This window comes from Dendropsophus ebraccatus, chromosome 11 (genome assembly GCF_027789765.1).
Source record: "Dendropsophus ebraccatus isolate aDenEbr1 chromosome 11, aDenEbr1.pat, whole genome shotgun sequence".
NCBI classification, from domain to species: Eukaryota; Metazoa; Chordata; class Amphibia; order Anura; family Hylidae; genus Dendropsophus; species Dendropsophus ebraccatus.
Window position 1 is genome coordinate 47,455,329 of NC_091464.1, and position 21,202 is coordinate 47,476,530.

Below are 21,202 nucleotides of genomic sequence, written 5' to 3' on the forward strand. Positions count from 1 at the left end.
CTGCCGTTTCTGTTACTGAGATTACCGGCGGTGGGACCATACTACTTACTATCCTGGGTCAGATGGAGTCCCAAGGCGCTGATGCTACCCAAGCCTCTTCTGCAGAGAATCCAGCGGTATGGTGGGGTAAGAGGGGATCTCCCCAGATGCATACTTTTATCACAGTTGCTCACTTTAGTTCATTGTTTAATTTTAGGAGGAATCCACTAGGAAGGAACGTTCTAAAGTTAAGGAATGCCCTATCTGCAAAAAGAGACTTAGCAGCTCCTATAATAAAGTTCTCTGTGGGGGCTGCATGAACCGTGTTTTGGAAGACCAGGGACCCTCTTTTATGAGGGATATGGTTAGGCATGAAATTAGGGTATGTATTGTTCTACCGCCCCCCGCCCCCCCTTTTTTTCTCCTTTACCTCTAGGTCCTAGTGGGGTGTTGTTGTTTTTTCTACAGGCCTCCCTTCCTTCCCGCCCGCCTCCTTCTGATAAGACGGCTACTGCTGAGGCTTCCCCTTCACCCCTTGCTGACACCCAACCTTTGGAGGTCGCAGGGCCTAGCCAGTCTGTAGCTTTTCCTCCATCAATTGAGGAAGAGCAGGAGCTTATGTCTTTAGAAGATCATAGTGAACTGACTTATGAGGCGGAGGAAACTTTCGAAGAAGATTCCCCCCCTTTCCAGCGGAATACATAGACTCTTTAATAAAAGCAGTCCGCTTAACTATGGAGATCGATGATACTCCTCAACCGAAAACCAGACAGGATATGATGTTTGAGGAACTGGCACCTAAGAAACGTTTGGAGTTTCCGGTTCACCAAAACATAAACATTTTCCCCTCTTCTGATAGTAAGAAGCCAGCGCAATGACATGAGGTCCCTGTGGGAGGGCGGTTGTCTTATTATGTTTCACAATGGTGTACCATCTCTGCCAGTGCATATGTGTTGGACATAATAAAATTTGGCCTAAAAATTTTCTTTCTCGTCCTCCCCAGGGGAAAGGTTCGTGTGTACCGATTTATCCTCAGACCCACAAGTAAGTACTGTTAAGTACCATATTTTGTCTTTCAAAAAAAAGTAATAATAATAAATAAATATATATATATATAAATAAAATATATAGATATATATGTGTATATTTACACACACACACGCACAATTTGGTTCTATGTTGTGTTTATTAACCTTCGCTCCTAGGAACCTTGCTAAGAAACTGGTGTTGGTGAGAGGAGGCGATTCTTTTAAGGTCCAGCGGTCCTGTTTCCTGTCCAATGGGAGTAGGAGGTGGTCCTCTCCAGGGGTGCAGTCATGGGCTCAAAGAAAAGAAATTACCCGGTTAGTAATTCATGTTTTCCGAAATGTGCATAAGAAAGAACGCTGGGGTAAAAGGTACCTGATGGTCTGTAAAAGTAGTGGCTAATTGCCATACTTCCCTGCAGAAAGGTACCAGCTTAGGGCAACTCCAAGGGGGGAGGTCACAGCATTAGGACAGGGTGAAAAACAAAATAAAGCAAATAATGTGGCAGCTACAGCAGTACATCCCAAATAGGTTAGAAATACTGCACTCACATGGCCCAATGGCCTCTAGTATCGGGCGGCGATCAATATGTGGCTCCAGAACATGTAGGAGAGTGCCTTCCTCACTGCAGTTCCTTCAGCACAGTGACGAAATACCAGGAAAGGTGTTTATGACTTTTTTTTAGTGTGGGGGCCTCAACCCTGACCCAGGGTTAATTGGAGCATGCCTATGCCAGTCCATTACCCTAGCAAGATGAGCCACAAGATAATATTGACGCAGGTTAGGCAATCCAACTCCACCTTTCGCTTTTGGACAATAAAGTATGGTCCTGGCCAAGCGTAGGACAAGGAAAGAGAAATTAGTAAGGCTTGAATTGCGTAGATAATGTGGGGGAGTTGATCCTGAAGATGGAACAACTGCCAAACCATGAGAACGTACCCTTTTGCCACCTCTGCAAGTCTTTTGCGATCTTTTTAAAGGGGTTGGCCACTTTATAGCAAAATTGTTCAGTGTACAGTATTAGTAAGAATACTCACTGCCTTTGGTAAAAGCAGCTCCCTGTATACCTCATAGAGCTAAAATCAGGCTCCCCTCCTCCAGGCTGTGCTGCTCTGTTTCGAGTCTCTCCATAAGATGGCTGCCATAGAGGGGCATGTGACCAATGCGCCGTCCCCCAGTGTCCACCCAAAAATGGGGGCGGGGCATGGTAACATTTTCCTCTATGTTGGCCATTTTTTGGACAGACTGACCACAGCCTGGAGAAGGGGTATCTGATTTTAGCTCTATGGGGTACACAGGGAGCTGCTGTCAGTAAGTATAATATGTACAGTTACTAATACCGTATACTGAACAATTTTACTTTAAGTGGCCAAACCCTTTAGGCATGGGAGGGAAGTTTACCCTATATAAATTTGCAGTGTTAGGCTGTATTCCCACGTTCCATATTCCTCATGGAACACGGACGAGGCATGCCTGTAACAGAGTCTCCCCCGCCCGGACAGCATCTGGAAGCTGGGGAACTGTACTCATGTGCCACGCTGTAATAAATCACATCTTATCACAGATGCTGTCTGGGCGGGGGAGACTCCGTTACAGACATTCCTCGTCCGTGTTCCTTGAGGAATTAATATTTTAATTTTATAAGTTTAAGATTCAGCTTTGAAGAAATTTAAAATATCTGTAAATTTATATAACATTTACCATATTTTAAAAGGTTCTTTTTGTAACATTCTAAAACAAAACCAATATCGCCTACAATAAGGCATCATGTACTTTTTCCTTTTTTTAGTTTTTGCCAGGGCCGCAGGAGCATGACCATATGGATGCTGGGCCTCACTGTCTGAGGTTGAAATCCATGTAAAAATAAAAACTATTGCTCAGTCTACCCTTCATTTGGCTCCTAAATTCTGTATAACATTAAAATAAGTAAAAAATAAGTAAATAATGTTCTTAAACAGCAGATTGTTGCAGCCAGGGAAAGGAGTATACAGCTTATAGTCACTTTTGTGAATACTGCCTCCCCAGCAGCTAGAGGGCGCCTCACTGGTGATCCCCGCCTCGTAGTTTGAGAAGCACTGATGTACAGGATTAGAGGACATTTCCACCTTTACAACCATTTTTGTTATTGTCCAATGTAATCAAAATTAAAAACTTTAAGGGCAACTTGGTCTTGGTTACAATTTTGCAAATCATACCAGACATATGCCACTCCACAATAAAAGAAATCTTGTGCAGGTTATGTTCATCCCTACTTATTGGGATGCAAAACAGACCCAAAATATAACTTTTCCATAAAAAAAAATTAGAAGTAGGGGACAGAATAAGTACTCAGCATTGGCCTGCTACCATGGACACATGCAGGTCTGATAGCAGCTGCAGAAACAAATATATACCAAGTGCTGGGTTCGACCTTGCTCAGGATTTGGAATATAAATGGAAATATATATGTCTGTCACAAAAGCAATCCAAAAGGAATTTAAAGGCATCCTTAAACAGATTTTCCTTGGAAGCTAAGGGCTATATCCAGCAGCATTTGTCCCTGTGACCCTTCCTTGCCCCCTGCACTGAACTCTGCGGACAGTTCTCTGAATGTACTGCAGACTCTGCGCTGCTTGATATGTCCTCGGTTAATCGCATGCATCCAGTTATAACGTGCATCTCCGTATAAAACCACCAAAGACCTTTGTGGTAGGTGTATTGCTATTTCAACACTATTATATGGAACCATGGTAGTCTTAGGTCCACTATCAGCTGCAGAGTCCTGGAGGTCTGACCGTACATCAACCACACTGTTATCATTCAGTCCATTCAGTTCGCAATGTTGACTCACAGTAGATGTCAGCTGCAGACTGTCTGTGGAAGAACTTGTCATCGTGAGCACAGTATCTGAAAGGAGATTTAGGCTAACCAGTCTCTCACCCCAAAGCCAAGAGTCATCGAGGTGGGGGTCAATAGCAGATCCCCTGTCCGAATTGTAATCCAGATTACACTGCTCAACAGGCAGGAACCCACTAAGGACAGTGTGATTCTTCATCCTTTCCCAGAGCACTCTGCTAAAACTTGGAAGACCAGTGAAATTGGCAACTTTTATTTTTTGCTTCTTGAAGTTTACCTTTGGACCAAAATCCTGGAGACACAAAGAGAGGTTACTGAGAAATAATTCAATACAAGCCAAACAAATGTGCTCAATGCAACTAGAATCTGTCCTTTCTCAGACGCAGATATTTTTCTTGTCTATGGCTGCATTCACTAAATGATGAGTAAAGGCCCTATTCCACGGGCCGTCTAGAAGAGCAAACGAGCGCTCTCAGCGCTCGTTTGCTCCTCGTTCCCCACTCGCTGCCGCCGCTATTCAGCGCGGCTGCAGCAAGCGGGTGAGTGCGGGAGGGGCGGCGGGGCGCTGCGGGGGGGGGGGGGGCTGCCCAGGTGATCGCTGATCGTCCGGGCAGCCCATAGGATATAGCAGCGTCTGCTGCCGATGCTCCTATTCAACGGAGCGACGGCAGCAGATCGCTGCTATATCAGTCGCTTGTTTATCAACATGTTGAAAAACAAGCGACTGCAACGATCAGCCGACATGAACGATGTTGGCTGATCGTTGCACTCTATTCCACGGGACGATTATCGTCTGTAGCGGCCGATATCAGCCGAACGGACGATAATCGGTCCGTGGAATAGGGCCTTAAGGACTGCATTATCCTGAACAGAGTCATCCAAGATAAGAATAGGCAGCCCCCAGAAAGGTGTCTATGGGCGGTATCTGGTAGTGTGGCTATAAAAAAAATACAAACCTGTTTTCTTCGTCCAGACTGTGAAAGTCTCCATTCATCCTGGTCCATCGCATGCACCATATCCCTCTCTTCATTTTCTGTAACAAAATCTTCTATCAAAGTCACGCCTGGGAATGGGAACCACCAACCAGCAGCATCGGTCTGTACTTCTCCTTTGGCTATACCTTCATCTGGGATGTACACAAATGATTTTTTCTGCAAAATTATAAAAAAAAAAGAAATGAAAAGTGTGTAAACATTTAGGATTATAAAAATCTCATAATCTATGGAAACTTTTGTATGTATAGAAGAAACATAACTCAGCAAGACTTAGAATCTATGTAGTACCACATTCCTCTTGTTGCACGTGGCGGGCTCTATAAGTTAAGTCTAGAGTTAAAGGGGTTGTCCAGAGAAAATCTTTTTCTTTCAAATCAACTGGTGTCAGAAAGTTATATAGATTTGTAATTTACTTCTATTAATAAATCTCAAGTCTTCCCATACTTATTAGCTGCTGTATGTCATGCAGGAAATGTTTTATTTTCAGTCTGACACAGTGCTCTCTGCTGACATCTCTGGGAGACAGGAACTCTGTCTCAGTTTTCTTTGAATCCCCATAGAAAACCTCTCCTGCTCTGGACAGTTCCTGTCTCGCCCAGAGATGTCAGTAAGTACTAGAAGACTTGAGATTTAATATAAGTAAATAACAAATCTATATAACTTTCTGACACCAGTTGATTTGAAAGAAAAAGATTTTCGCTGGACAATCCCTTTAACAAACTAAAGCTCAATGTCTAGAAAGGCAACATGCCAGCTGGACAAGCACTAGTTTGCTAGCAGTGACCCAACAGGGAAAGCTCTATCAGTCAATGCAAAATTATACCATTGATCATGACAAACTTATGTGGTTTTATTTTACATTCTGTTGTTTCCCATTAATGGCATTTATCACCTATACACAGAATAGGTGACGAATTTGTGATCACTGGAGGTCACAGTGCAGTCACTGCCAGTGATCCTTGTTAATAGTAGAGAGCTTGCAAGACCTCCACTCAATCCACTGCTAGGGGGCTGACAGACTGCGGAGCTGTGAAGAAACTGAAGCTAAACTAGTTTGTGGGCCCTTTACTATAAGAAATGGTAGCAATACCCGCAGCTAGAGGGAATGTGTCATCCCCTTAACCAGGATTAAAGTGACTGTACCACCAGGCCCAGGCTGAAGCACTCGAGGCGGACGGACCCACCCTTAGTGGGAGGAAACCCCCTTCCCCCTATGATAGGGTTTCATTGATTCTAATGGAGTCACGTCAGGGAGGGGCTGGAGTTTCTTTCCACTAAGGGTGGGTCGGCCCTCCTCCAATGCTTCAGCCTGAGCCTGGTGGTACAGTCACTTAAAAAAAAATAAATAAATAAATTTTTTCTTTCTAAAACAGCACCACACCTGTCTTCAGGTTGTGAGTGGTATTACAACTCTGATCCAATCACTCTATGGATGTGGCTGTGGATAATCCCTATGTGGCTAGGGCTACACAGTAATTCCTGGACACAGGATTCTATCGCTCATTTAAGGGAATGTGGTCGCTTTACAACTCACAATTACTCACAGTGGCTTGTGGGTCGCAACGCAAACCCATTCACCTATATGAGTGATGGAGTTGTGTGACTGAGAACCGCTCACACAAACCCTTTAAATCTTTTGACAAGTGACAGGTACACTTTACAGGGGCAGACCCACAGGATATGTAATAAATGTCTAAAAAATTCAGTCCCCAACTACAGGGCCCTTAGATTTAGGGCTCCCCCTCCTGCCTGGTTGCAGTCGCTAAAGGTGGTCGTTTAGCAGAAACCAGGTACAGCGCTCTTTCACGCAGTTAGCGTAGCTCCTATTGAAAGTAATAGAAATTGCACCATTAGCGTAACACCGCGACTTACGTTGTTTCCGTAACTCACGAGTTACAGAAACAACGTAGCTTGAGTGCAACGCTGTTTACGCAACTCACATTAACTTCTATGGGAGTTACGTAAGAACTCTCTAGGAAGGACCAGCTCTATGTTATAATACAATACACAGTCCGCAGCAGGTTACTGGTTAGTGTTCAGTACCTTGTGCAGCCCCTTCGGTAAGCGACCGGTGAGAGGCTCACACAGTAAGCACGACCGGATTCCCTTACAGCCACAAGCTGGTGGGGTGGTCCTGCTGTCAGCCATGAGGCGCGAGCTCGATGCGGCGACACTTCCTGTGGAGGCGCCAGACCCGGAAATGACGTAATCGCGGCGGGAGTTAGAGCGCTGGAGTCGGGAGTGCGGGGCGTACTGATTCATCAGGTGTCTGGGAGCCAGCGGAGGCGGCAGGTGAGTGCTGCAATGTACAGTATATGGGGGAGGCATGCAGGACACACTATGTCCTCATATATACAGTACTGGGTTATTAGCAGTGATGCTATTATGCTGGGAGGACTCTGTAGGATAACAAACCCAAGGAGGTCACGTGACTTATACTCTATCCCCAGCACTGAGGTGGAGACCCAAGGGACAGTGTTAGGGTCACCCTGGATGTGGGATGAGTGTAGGTAATGGGAGAGATATTAGCAAATTGGTGTATTGGAGTTGGCCACAGTAGCCAATCAGATGCTTGATTGCTATGAGTAACTTAAAGGGGAACTCCAGCAAAAACCCTTTCCAAGTAATTGAAGCACATTACTAAGTTATATAACTTTTTAATGTGTTTCAATTACTGGCAAAAAACTTTTCGCTGGAGTACCCCTTTAACTTTGATAACTATTCTATATTGTCTCATACTGTCTCTTTATACATACATACATAGATGGAAACCAGGCCTCCTTATATACTCAGTTCGGGTCTGTTCACACTGTAGATATCCTGCACGTCTTCTGGGGAATCCTCAGCATATCCCCTGCCTGCAAAGAGGAAGAGACAGGAACCAATGCTCTCCACATGCTGCTGTAAAAGACTGCCCAAAACATCTGCGGCATGGCCTTTCTTTGCTGCAATACATGGGCAGGCAACCTGTATATAAAACCTAGAGATTCTGCCACTAAGATACTTACAGTGTGTGAATAGACCCTTAGGCTGGGTTCACATGTATTAATCTCTCTGTGACGTGTCCAAATTAATGTGTTTTCTACTGGTATATATGTGAACACTTGTGGAATCTGATCGAGCTAGAACTAAAATCCCATTTTTTATGTATTTAGCTTCTGATGTTTCCATTGCGGCCATCATCACTGAAAGACACAATAGAGAAACGCTTGGCTTTAGTCAACTAAAGTAGCTGCCATATCCTGTCTGTTATATATACTGTAAAAGGGGCATTACAGACAAGTACTGAACAAAGTTTTATGTAGGGACAGAAATATTACATATATGAATATGTCCAGACATATATATCCAATAGTAATGGTACATTGTGTGTGTTGGTGAGTAGTCAGTATAGCCTCATTGTCTATACCTTATTAGCATCACTGTATAGAAGGGTGTTTTTGTGTACAGATGTAAACCAGGTAAGAGCTGGGTTCCTGCCCTCCCTTATTCCAGGTACAAAGTGTAGACGTGTCTGATCACCCCCTGAGGACATTATTGTGTTGGAAATTACCTGTAATTCAATCAATGTTTGGTGAAACTAGAACAAGCATCTAAATGCAATACAAGATAATAGGCTTAAAGGACTAGGGACAGACACACTCCAACACTATGAATCCCTGGGTATTGTTTGCTGTAGTGTATGCAATATATATGTATATACAGTCAGTTATTTACTAAATAAATTGGTTATAGTGTGTTTAGTTACAAGGGATAGAAATAGTGCCTCTCACCTTAGCAAGTGGCTTGCATCTTTTTTACTGAGGCAGGTCCTAAGAAATACAGTAATAGAAGGTAATGTTTTCCTTTTTATATAGTACGTTTGATCTTTGTATGCTTATTGTACTTGCTAAAAGTATTTATTTATTTATACTGAAGGTCACGATTGTTTTTATTGGATGAAGAGTAGTAGGCTTCCATGATGACCAAACTAACAAAAGACGTGTTACTCAAGAAAGGCTTCCCAAAGTCAAACCATCTAAAGGATCTGAAGACATTAAAGTATGTGGATTCATAGTCCCATGTGCATTTATGTGGAAATGCAGCCTATTATTAGTGAGGATGTGTTCGTGCTTTGTTATTGTACTATGTTAAAGTGTCCCGGTTGTTATAACTTTCAAAATCTAAGTCAACAGTAGATGTGATATAAAGCAAGTTTGCAATTTACATTATTTTTTGGTTTTTATCATGCTGTAAAACACAGCTGAACTTACCAGAAATCCGGGTCCAGTCTCCTGAAGCTTTTTAGACTTGTGCTAGTTGTAAAAAAACAGATTAAACACATGAATTCCGGCCAGTACAGAGTCACGGCTCAATTTGTCCATCAGTCACATGACTGCCTTCTCTCTGTGAGCGCTCAGATGACCTGGGATACACAGGACTTCCTGTTTTCTTACTTTTTTCAGAAAACAGGAAGTGCTGTGTTTTTCCATGATAACAAAAAAAAAAAAAAAGAGTAATGAATGTATATTGGAAACTTGCTTTATATCACATCTACTGTCAATTTAGATTTTGAAAGTTATAACGACAGTAAGGGCCCTATTCCACAGTAACGATAATCGGCCGGATCGGCCCCATTTGGCCCGATTCGGCCGATTATCGTTCGGTGAAATAGAGAGAACGATCAGCCGATGATCGTGTCATCGGCTGATTGTTCATTTAGGGCCACACCTAAAATCATCGTTCCTCCACCGCGCTTCGCTACGGTTGAATAGCAGTGCGCGGCGGGCGACCAACCATTTGAGAAGAAACAGCAGCAGCATCATACATTACCTGGCTGCAGGGCTCCTTCTCTGCGCTGTCTTCATCCCCGGGTCCCGCGTGCTCTATCTTCTGAATGGCCGGTCAGCTGACGGAGCGCTCAGCCAATCACAGGCCGGGACCGCCGCGACCTGTGATTGGCTGAGTGTGGCCTGTCAGCTGACCTGCCATTCAGAAGATAGAGTGCAAGGGACCCGGGGAGGAGACGGAGCGGAGGACAAGCCCTGCAGCCAGGTAATGTATGATGCTGCAAGGGCTGCAAGGACATCGGTAACGATGTCCCTGCAGCCCTCGCTCGATGATCATCGGGCCGTGGAATAGGCTCAGTAAACGAGCAGCGATCTAGCAGATCGCCGCTCGTTACATCGTTGATCGGGCCCTCCTCGGCCCGTGGAATAGGACCCTAACACTTTAAAGGGAACCAATTACCGGAAAAAAGCATATAAAGCTTTTGAAATGTGCTGTTAGACCACACAGCACACTTGTTTTCATACCCTCCTTGCCTCCCCCGTGTAAGCCACAAAGTAACTTTATAAAACTGGCGCCCTGTATGCAAAGAGGTAGTCACGGTCCCCTGGGCGTTCTTCCGCTTCCATTCCGGCTGTACTGCGCCTGTGCAGAATAGCCTCGAACTCCGGCTCACACTGAGTTCGAGGCTATTCTGCACAGGTGCAGTGCAGGCGGAATGAAAGCGGCTGTACTGCGCATGCGCGGCAGCATCAGAACGTCGGCGCGCTCCCGGGTGACGTCATATCTACTCCAGAGGGGCGTGATTACAGCGGAAGAACGCCCAGGGGACCATGACTACCTGCTAGCCGCACACCGCCCTGATGAAAACATGTGTGGCAAGTGTGCTGTGTGGTCTAACAGCACATTTCAAAAGCTTTATATGCGTTTTTCCGGTGATTGGTTCCCTTTAAGCACGTGCATCAGTAAGGTTTCAGGTGCACATTTCTACAGTGGGGTCCTGTACACTGCAGGAAAGACCTCCACCATAAGCTCAGACTTGATGTGAATAGGGAATTACAGTTCTGGATGCTTTTTCCATCAACAGAAATGTGTCGCCTGAGATTTTTAGGGATTTTTGATAATTTGTACTTGATGGATACATAATTTATTAACATCAGTGTAAATGTTTGATATCTTTTTATCAGTTTATCAAAAATGCAACTGGAAACAAAAGACATTGATGTCCAACTCTTTTCCCAAATGCAAAATCTTGAGGAACTTGATCTCTCCAAGAACAATCTGTCTGAACTCCCAGGAAATCTCCGTCTTCCTAAGCTCAAAGTTCTAAATTTCAGTGACAATCAGGTTGAAGATGTTGTTGTTTTACAAGAGTTTCCTGATCTGGAAGAAGTAATGTATGAGGAGAATCTCTATCTCACGGTAAGTGGCACTTTGCTAAGAAGTTTGAGACTATACTTTAAGATACTTGTGTGCCTTGTCTGTCAAAGGGGCGTCGCTTCAGTATAGAAGGTTATAATATGATTGTAGTGATTTTTTTTACATATTTATTGTATTATATATAGAGTTGAGCTACGTGACAGTACAATCTGCTTATCAGCCGGCTGCCTGTGAAGTCCTTGCTTCTACCCCTGGGTACCTGAAAAAGCTGGATCCAGTCCTGGGAGAAGTTTTCCAGGCACCCAGGGGAGAGTGGCACAAAGCAGCATTGACTTCAAAAGCAGCCAGCTGATAAGATGATTATAGTTTGTAATAGAAAATCAAATTTTTCTTTATGTCTCCTTAGGTTAGTGACAATTACAAAGTTTGCTGTCTTCTTCCTAAGCTTCGGCGGCTGAATAATAAGGATATAACTTCCTTAGCCAATCATGTTCGATTTGTCAATCACAGAGAGCTGAGCAGCAGGGTAAGTATAAGTGTTACTATATCTGCAAAGTGTCAAGGAGTCCGGATAATATATCCATTAGGCCACAAGAGCATAATACAGACACATTTCTGTGTATTTATAGCCCACAGTCCGGTCCTACAACAGCTCTAATATTTTTGTTTGTAGCCTGTGGTCAGCATGCTGTGGGTAAGGTGTTTTATGGTGTTTTTCCATAGGCTTCACTGAAGGACTTGAAAAACACCAGAAAATATGCTTGTACAAAATTACAAAAATTTCACATTAAGATGTGAAAATATTGATCAGCTTGTGTGAACCCACCTGCCACAAGACTGCAGCTGATGGATCTCTACACTAAGGGTCCTATTACATGGAGCGATAATCTGCAGAATCAGGACGATTTGGCAGATCATTGCTACATGTAATAAAGGTCAGTCGATGACAACGCTGAAAAATGAAGTTATACATACCTGTCCATGCTTTCTGATGTCCTGCTAGCTCTCTGATCAGTGAGCAATAGTGCGCATGCGCTCGAAACGCGTCTGTTCTCTGTGGGGTCCCTGCACTGTGGTGTTTTACGTGTAATTACTTGCAATTGGAAAAAAAGGCTACATTCTTTGCTACGTGCTGGATCATTGTTTTTCCTTAGCTCTCTGTAGTGTCTGAGGTGACAGGCCGCTTAACCAGTCACTGGACGCAGTACTATTCCAGTGGATGGCTGAGCGGCTTGTCAGTTCAGACACTACAGGGAGCTAGCAGGACATCAGAGAGCCGGACAGGTATGTAACTTTATTATTTTACACTTACTAGGCAAGGGCTGCACAGACATCGCTAACCAGTAGAGACGAGCGAATACGATTCGTTCGAGATGATAGTCGATCGAATATTGCGGTATTTGAAAGATTCGAATTCAAACGAGTAGTGTGGCGAATACGTGGGAAACATTCGAAAGCCCTCCCATCGCAGTTGGCGCTTTTTTATAATCCAATCACCATGCAGGGAGGCCATGAGGGACCCTGGGAGTACGCACGCAGCGCGAAAACGGCCTCTACCCTCATTGGATGGCTGAACCACATGACCTCAAATCTTAAATACTTGGCTCCCGCCTCTCAACCGCAGATGCGCTTTCAACCTAGTCAGGGAAAGATCTTGCAGCAGGGAGAGATAGGTTTTAGTAGCGTTTTGGTCAGGCAGGCTTACTACAGAACCCAAAAGTTTTTTTCAGGGCTAAGATCCAGCGAAAGTCATCTTTAAATCCAAAGCACTTCTCAGTGCTAAGAAATAGATAACAGCAGCAGCAGGTGTATTCATTCTAGTACCCTGTGTGTACAAGTGACTTATAGTGTCCCTGGTTTGGCCCAATAAGGGCACGTAAACGTTATACATACTGTTCCAGTAGCCCACTAAGGGCGCCTGATATATACTGTTTCCGTAGCCCAGTAAAAGGCACGATATACATATTGTTTCAGTAGCCCAGAAAAAGGCATGTGATACATTATGTTCCAGTAGCCCAGAAAAAGGCACGTCATATATACTGTTCCAGTAACGTTCGTACAGCATGATACGCGCGAATACCATAACGCTCTACAGACGCTTATTGGAATCATGTATGTAACGCTGCGCAAGAAATACTAACAAAATGTGTGAACATTGCCATAAACGTTCGTAAAGCGTTTGCAAATATTTTTTCTTCGCAACTGCGGAGAGTTGCATTATACTACTATTTTGGGGTGTTGGGTGCACCCAGGCAAGCTCCCCCCTAATGTCAGTGTCATTCCGGAGGTGTTCGCATCGTTTAGGGAGATTTCATGGGGGACTTGGTGACCTCCAAGTGATCGAATTTGGATTTCCAAGTGCTGCAAATTTTTTTCCAATAGACTATAATGGGATCGAATATTCGTTCGAAGTCGAATCTCGGTGCCTGTTAGATTCAAATTCTCGAGAGTCGAATATTTCACTACTCGCTCATCTCTAGTACATTAAGGTAGCACCATATGCATTAGAGTACATAAAGGTAGCACCATATGCAGTACAGTACAATACATAAAGGTAGCACCACATACAGCACATTATAGTACATAAAGGTAGCACCATATGCATTACAGTACATAAAGGTAGCACCACATACAGTACAGTACATAAAGGTAGCACCATATGCAGTACAGTACAATACATAAAGGTAGCACCACATACAGCACATTATAGTACATAAAGGTAGCACCATATGCATTACAGTACATAAAGGTAGCACCATATACAGTACAGTACATAAAGGTAGCACCATATGCAGTACAGTACATAAAGGTAGCACCATAAACATTACAGTACAGTACATAAAGGTAGCACCATATGCATTACAGTACATAAAGGTAGCACCATATACAGTACAGTACATAAAGGTAGCACCATATGCAGTACAGTACATAAAGGTAGCACCATATGCAGTACAGTACATAAAGGTAGCACCATATGCAGTACAGTACATAAAGGTAGCACCATATACATTACAGTACATAAAGGTAGCACCATATACATTACAGTACATAAAGGTAGCACCATATACATTACAGTACAGTACATAAAGGTAGCACCATATACATTACAGTACAGTACATAAAGGTAGCACCATATGCATTACAGTACATAAAGGTAGCACCATATACAGTACAATACATAAAGGTAGCACCATATACATTACAGTACATAAAGGTAGCACCATAAACATTACAGTACAGTACATAAAGGTAGCACCATATGCATTACAGTACATAAAGGTAGCACCATATACAGTACAGTACATAAAGGTAGCACCATATGCAGTACAGTACATAAAGGTAGCACCATATGCAGTACAGTACATAAAGGTAGCACCTTTTGCAGACTATATAGACTTTGCTGCACATTTATAGTGCTGTATATGGGCTTAGTAATTAACTCATTGGGTTGTCTAATATGGCCCTAAGGCTTTTGTTACACACAGATATCTGACGATTTTTGAAGCCAAAGCCAGGAACAGACTATAAACAGAGATCAGGTCATAAAGGAAAGACTGAGGTTCCCTTCTTTTCAAATCTATTTCTGGCTTTGGCTTCAAAAATCTGTTATATAATCTGTCCGATATCTCTGCGTGTAAAAGGACCCCTATATGTATAGAAAAGCAATCATGTTTATGACTTAGCCATTATACCTTTTTTTCATACAATTTTTCCATGTAAAGTAATAGCATTTATCCACTTCCACTGTCATAGGTTGAATCATACTGGGAAAAGAACTACAAAGACAAACTGCCTGATGATCCAACTCCAGCAATGCTCAAATCTATTAGTAAGGAGTTTCTGAAATCTGTGGGGAATCATGTCAAGTATGGACCCAGTTCACTCAAAGACTTCACCAAATGGAAGGTAAGAGCACAGATTTATAGTACTTGGCTGCCTTCAGTGTAAGAGAAGCCCTTGGACCCCCTTGTATTCACTTCTTGGTGTAGCTTAAATCCTTAGGAAAGCAAAAGTTTTAAGATGACAACAGCTTTTCACTGTTCCAGCAGCCATACATTCATAAATTCATGTAGTCTTAAGTAGGTAGTATTGCCCCTTCTATAAATACATATAATGAACTGAGGAAAAAATTCTGATGGAAAACAGCAATTCTGGAATGTTACAGTAGCTCATTTTAATTATCTCATCAGTCACAGATCATCAGGATGCCGAAACCCTGGGCTGGTCTTTGATATATGGGGCTGGAAGTAGTTGGTCTCCGTTAACAGTGTAGCATTCACTTGAAGGGAGCTGGAGTTACAGCAATCACCACCGCTACACCGTAAATGGGGCAAACTGCTTTCAGCACCAGTAGATGTTCAGAATCTTCACTAGCAGTATCTGTATTATGTAATTTAAAGCTACGTTCACGCTATGTATATTTCAGTCAGTATATGTATATTTCAGTCAGTATATTTCAATCAGTATTGCAACCAAAACCAGGAGTGGATTGAAAACACAAAGGATCTGTTCACATAATGTTGTAATTGAGTGGATGGCCGCCATTTAATGGCAAATATTTGCTGTTATTTTAAAACAACGGCTGTTATATTGAAATAATGGCCGTTATTTACTGTTATATGGCGGCCATCCACTCAATTTCAACATTGTGTGAACAGATCCTTTCTGTGTTTTTAATCCACTCCTGGTTTTGGTTGCAATATGAGGACCACAATACTGACTGAAATATACGTAGTGTGAACCGAGCCTAAAGGTTTTCTATTCCCAGAATAAAGTCCAATCTTGGCTTTAAACAATATAATTTTATGAAATTAACTAACAATATTAAATAGGCACTGTTATTTAGAAAAAAAAAAAACACAACTTTTAACAGGCCACAAGTTTTGACTGGTTGGGGGCTCACAGTTGAGAGAACAAGAGGAGAAGGCGGGGCATGTAAGCAGCAGTGCATTTCACTCCCTGGCTCGCTGAGATCTTCTTCCAGTGGTTCCATTATAAGACTATGGAACTGTTGTATAAACATGATTGACTGCGGAGAAGTGAAGTGTGTTACCATATGCTTCTCTCGGTTCGTTCAGTTTCTCTCGCTGATCAGTGGGGTCTAAGATCCTGACAGATCAAAGGCTTTGACATTTTCCTGTTACATGTTTTCTAAATGACAAGTGCACTTTAATGGGACTGGATGCTAAAAGGGAATGGAAGGAAAACCTATACACGGGTTCACAAACAGCTTTTGCTGCAGTTTTCATTAAGTGTTTTAAGTCAAAGCCAAAAGTGGATCCAGCAAGAAGGAGCAGTATCTGTCTGCCGTTTATATGTCCTATTCCTACACCTTTACTTATAGGTTTGTATTCCCAAAGTGTGTCATATAGTCATGACTTATTTGTTTATTTTTTTAATCCTTAAAATAGGTGCAGATTATTGCAGACAACTTAATATCCTCTTTATTGGGTGAAAAGAAAGGGAGTAGTGCTCCAGAGGGTGAGCATGTGTCTCCAGTTAGTGGCAGAACAAAGGTGAGTGTAATTGTGATGTCAGTCATTTAAAGCGAATGTACCACTTCAATTAGTAAATAAATATTATTATACAACCTGACTCTGGGCCCTGCTCCAGTGCACCAAGCAACCGTATTTGCATATAGCGAAACCAGCACAGATCAAGGGAACCTGGCAGCTGACGCCCAGTAGAATGAGCAAGGAGACTGCTACCTGCTTCTTTTCCCGCTTTGTGTCTGCAACCTAGACAGATCCCATAGAATTATATTGAAAGTCTGTCTAGGTCATATGACACAGAGCTGGGAATTAATGTACTGGCTTTTCCCAACTCATTCTCCTGATCGGTCACAGTCTGAACACTCAGACACATAGACTCAGAAACATCTCTTGGATGTCAAAAGTTTTTTTAATTTTTTTAATGACAATGCCCTTTTAAGTATTGCCATATATAAGTATAAGCCAAAATGTAATCTATTATTGGTCTGTAGGATTCAGTAACGCCCAGTAAGAAACCAACGAAAAAACCAGAACCCGACAATGAGGTAAGGACTCCATCCAAGAGGCTCAGGTCGAATGCAGAAACTGATTGTAAGGCAAGAACTCCGTCCAAGATACTCCGGTCAAGTGCAGAAACTGAATTTGAAACAGCATCTCCAACCAAAAGGCTCAGGTCAAGTGATTTGCTTGCAATTGTGCTGTCACCAAGAAGGTCAAGTAAAATACAAGAAAGTCCACACAAAAGTACTCCAGTGAAGGGTAAACAGGATAGCACACCTGTAAAGCAACAAGCACTATGTGTATCATTAACACCTACAAGAGTGTCTCTAAAGAGCACACCAATAAAGGAAGCAGTGGAGAGAACAGTGACTGATGGTAAAGGAAAGAAGGACCTGGGCAAAAAAGTAAGTGTACTTATTATATTACGCCTTGGCTGGGTCCTTCCAGGAGGGATATCTGTCTACTTTGTGTTTTGAGGGCTCCACAGTCTTTTTTTTTTTTTTTTTTTTTTTTTTTTTTTGCATACTCATGTTTCCCAGGGAGCAATGCACCTAGGATTTCACTGTATTAAGCGCTTTAACCAGTAGCCGGCAGTTTTATCTTTGGCTGGTCTCCCAGAGATCAGTGTTCTGTATCTCTTATTATATTACCGGTACTTTTCAGAAACTAATATATTTTCTTTTTTTTTTTTAAATAACATTTTTTTAACTTTTTTACTTTCTTTTTAGAAACAGTTTGATTTGGAACCACTCCATTTTCTTCAGTCACACAGCAAAAATAATGAGAGTGATGATTTCCGCACTCAGCTATGGTCTTGTGCTTTTGAACCTAATCTGGATTCTTCTCCTTCAAGTAAAGGTGGGAACATTTTTAAAGCTTTACTTCCACATTTTACATAGACAGTGAATGGAGCAGCAGTGCTGATGCTCAACTGCTGCTCCATTGTGACAGGACACTGGGGACCAACAATTTTTTTTTTTTTTTTAGATTACAGGGGAGTTCTAGCTGTCTGACCCTCTCACAGTAATACACATATCCCCTATTCTATTGAAAGGGAATAAGACTTAATTGGAGCCCTTTCAATGGGTATTCTCTCTGAAAAATGTATCCCTCTATTCACAGGGAAGGGGATAACAATATCTCCTTGCTCCCCCTCCCATCCCTGTTCCTGTTCTACAGTCAGCCGGAAACTGAGCAGGGTCAGGGATGGGAGTGGAGGTGAGGAGGCATTCCACTCTGTAGCAATTCAAGAGCTTGGGAATGCCTCTTTGCAGTGGTGTAGCTTAAGGCTGATGGGCCATGGTGCAGAATTTTAACTTTGGCCCTCCCAGTGAATTTAAGGTGACGCCCTCTAATGTGCCACCATGTGTTAATGAACTGTCACTGCCTTAACCTCATGTACTGTACCACTGCCTCCCCCTCAAGTACTGTAAAACTGCTTCCACCTCATGTACTGTACCATTGTCCCCTATAGTTAATGGACTGTACTGTGTCATTCTCTAATCATTGTGTACCAATCTTTGACTCTCCAGCTGAAAAACTACAACTCCCATCACTAACTGCCAGCAGGGCATGATGAGGTTGTAGTGCCGCAAACTGGAGAGAAAAAAGACTGCAAAACTACAACTCCCATCATGAGTTGCCGGTAGGACATGATGGAGATTGAAGTGCTGCAATCTGGAGAGACAGAGACTGCATAACTACAACTCCCCATCATGAACTGTCAGCAGGGCATGATGGAGGTTGTAGTTCTAGGGATAACCTGTCCATGTTCCTGCTCTTCTCTGGGCTTACATCTACACATATACTGTACATACATACACCATATACACATATACTGTGCATGCATACATATGCCATATACATACTGTGCATGCATACACATACATCATATACACAGATACTGTAATGCATACACATATACATACATCATATACACACATATACATATCACCTACACACATACTGTACATGCATACACCATACATACCATATACATAAGAAACATACAATACTTCTTTTCTAATGCTTAAATCTTTATTATTAGTAAATTCCTGCAGCACATACAAATGTACATTAGTAATAACATCCATGTATATCACCCAGTGCATACGACGCAGCTTCAGAGAACATCTATCCCTCCAAGTTCAGTCTTTGACATCTCAGGCGTTGTTCACAGAGGTGAGATGATCCATGATACATGTGCAACATTTCAAGAGCACACACTCACTTTGTCAAGGCTTGAAATATTGCACATGTATCATGGTTCATTTCGCCTCTGTAAACACCGCCTGAGATGTCAAAGACTGAACTTAAAGGAATAGATGTTCTCTGAAGCCGCGTCGTATGCACTGGGTGATATACATGGATGTTATTACTAATGTACATTTGTATGTGCTGCTGGAATTTACTAATAATGAAGATTTGAGCATTAGAAAAGAAGTATTGTGCGTGTTTCTTTATGGACTGATATATGATTGTGACAGCTGTGGAGCGGCTGTAGTGAAACACGCACAACACCCAAGTGCAACATAGGATCCTGTTCATACTTATACTGTTGGATCCTGTTCACTCTGTTGCACACATCACCTACACACATACTGTACATGCATACATACTGTACATGCATCATATACACATACTGTACATGCATACACATATACATACATTCTGTACATGCATACACACATACATCATACACACATACTGTACATGCATCATACTCACATACTGTACATGCATACGCATATACATACATCCTTTAAACACATCAGCAACACACTTTATAAACATACACTTCCACACTGCATATTTGCATCCACAGTTCTCATACACAAAGACAGGCACACACACACTTATGAAGAAACTCTTGGTTGTCAGCAGCTCCATGCCTCCCTCCTCCATCTTCCTCCTGGTCACGGCACCGGGTTTTTCCGTCCCTCCCCCTCCTCCCATGCACTGACAGCAGAGGAGAGCAGGAAGGGGAGAAAACAGTTTGATAGATCCAAGAAAACACCATACACATAAATAACGTGTGTACGACAAACAGAACAATGAATAAAACAATTAACATTTATCGGGAATAACAAAACAGAAATGTGAATAATATCTGACAGCTCAAGACTGACCAAACTGGTTACAAATGAGATCGAAAAGGTGCAAGTTATCTTGCATGTTATTTGCCTGTTCCAAGACCACATGACACATGTCATAAGTTTTGGGCAATCTCCTCCAGTGATGTTGATACATATCTGGAGCTAAAAGATGATAATACTAATGTGGATGGATACTTTCTTTTTCAGCTATTGCCACATGTGGTGGAGAATCTGTGTGTGTAATTGATTGTGAGACTGGAAAAGTTCTGAAGAAGTATAAAGTTCATGGAGAGGTAGGTAGATGTGTATATATAATCACTGTATACAATTGGAAAATTGAAGAAATTTTCACAAGCCCTTGCTTAATATAAATCAGGCTCTGGGGTACTCTGTACATTGGGAATCTCAACAGCTGTCTTAGTATTGAGAATATATATATTTTTAACCCCTTTCTGCCCTTTGCCACTTACATAAAGATATATAACATGAGTGTGAGGTTGTTGATAGGGGCTTCAGGGCAGGGTTCAGCTGTTACAATAGCAACAGTGGCATTTAAGGTGTTGGATATAGGGAGAGAACTCTGTCACCCCATTGGCTCCTCTGCAAAGCGAGCAGAAGAACCAGCGGGTTAACATAGCATCAGGAGGCCTAACAGTGGCCCCAGGTTTGCTGTTTTTTGTAATCCTATTTGGCTCATGAACCAGGGCTTAGAGGGCACCAATCCTGAGGGGGGAAAAAGTTTTGATCAGTGGGAACAGGTGCTGAGACCCCCTAGAATAAATAAGTGATAGACTTTCGATGCAATCCACTCTCTGAGACAACATTCAGCAGGACAATGCAACCCGTTAATTTTACCAATTGTGAGTGGTCTCTGCATCAAAAATTGTTCAGAACTGTACAGATCGTGAGAACGAGTGCTAAACGCGGTCCTCTCCCGGCTGTGTCACATAATGTAAGTCTAATGAGCCTGACTCTCTTCACTGACACAGAACTGGGGTGCGGTCCTCTTCCTTCTCACTCTCATGATTGGTACAGACCCAGCCCGGTCAAAATGTTTGAAATGTCTCTATGACGTCATAAGTTTATTATGATGACTGGTACCAGAATATCCCTTTTAAGGTATTCATTTGTT

General features: G+C 42.5%; 2 protein-coding genes across 2 annotated transcripts in view; one reads left to right on the forward strand and one right to left on the reverse strand.

The window, feature by feature from the left end:
* Positions 1-2,714: 2,714 nt before the first annotated feature.
* ALKBH4 (alkB homolog 4, lysine demethylase) lies at positions 2,715-7,019 on the reverse strand. Its single transcript, XM_069945339.1, has 3 exons — positions 6,879-7,019; positions 4,797-4,991; positions 2,715-4,132 (listed from the first exon to the last, which is right to left on the reverse strand). Exons 1-3 carry the CDS (start codon positions 6,981-6,983, stop codon positions 3,494-3,496), a joined length of 939 nt encoding a protein of 312 aa, XP_069801440.1. The 5' UTR covers positions 6,984-7,019; the 3' UTR covers positions 2,715-3,493.
* LRWD1 (leucine rich repeats and WD repeat domain containing 1) overlaps positions 6,907-21,202 on the forward strand; it is a 23,572-nt gene continuing 9,276 nt past the window's right edge. Inside the window, exons 1-9 of the mRNA XM_069945338.1 lie at positions 6,907-7,127; positions 8,754-8,876; positions 10,790-11,024; positions 11,389-11,508; positions 14,736-14,888; positions 16,394-16,498; positions 16,966-17,379; positions 17,704-17,833; positions 20,278-20,363. Coding sequence (XP_069801439.1) covers positions 8,794-8,876; positions 10,790-11,024; positions 11,389-11,508; positions 14,736-14,888; positions 16,394-16,498; positions 16,966-17,379; positions 17,704-17,833; positions 20,278-20,363 — 1,326 coding nt within the window. The 5' untranslated portion in view covers positions 6,907-7,127; positions 8,754-8,793. The remainder of the gene's footprint in view (positions 7,128-8,753; positions 8,877-10,789; positions 11,025-11,388; positions 11,509-14,735; positions 14,889-16,393; positions 16,499-16,965; positions 17,380-17,703; positions 17,834-20,277; positions 20,364-21,202) is intronic.

What these genes read in the sequence shown, in the direction of transcription:
- ALKBH4 (XM_069945339.1), bottom strand. Translation starts at nt 6,983, where the DNA reads ATGGCTGACAGCAGGACCACCCCACCAGCTTGTGGCTGTAAGGGAATC. An exon ending in TACCGAAGGGGCTGCACAAG is followed by an intron (nt 4,992 to 6,878) that starts GTACTGAACACT and finishes ATAATTTTGCAG; the next exon opens with AAAAAATCATTTGTGTACAT. An exon ending in AGTCTGGACGAAGAAAACAG is followed by an intron (nt 4,133 to 4,796) that starts GTTTGTATTTTT and finishes TTGTGTCTCCAG; the next exon opens with GATTTTGGTCCAAAGGTAAA.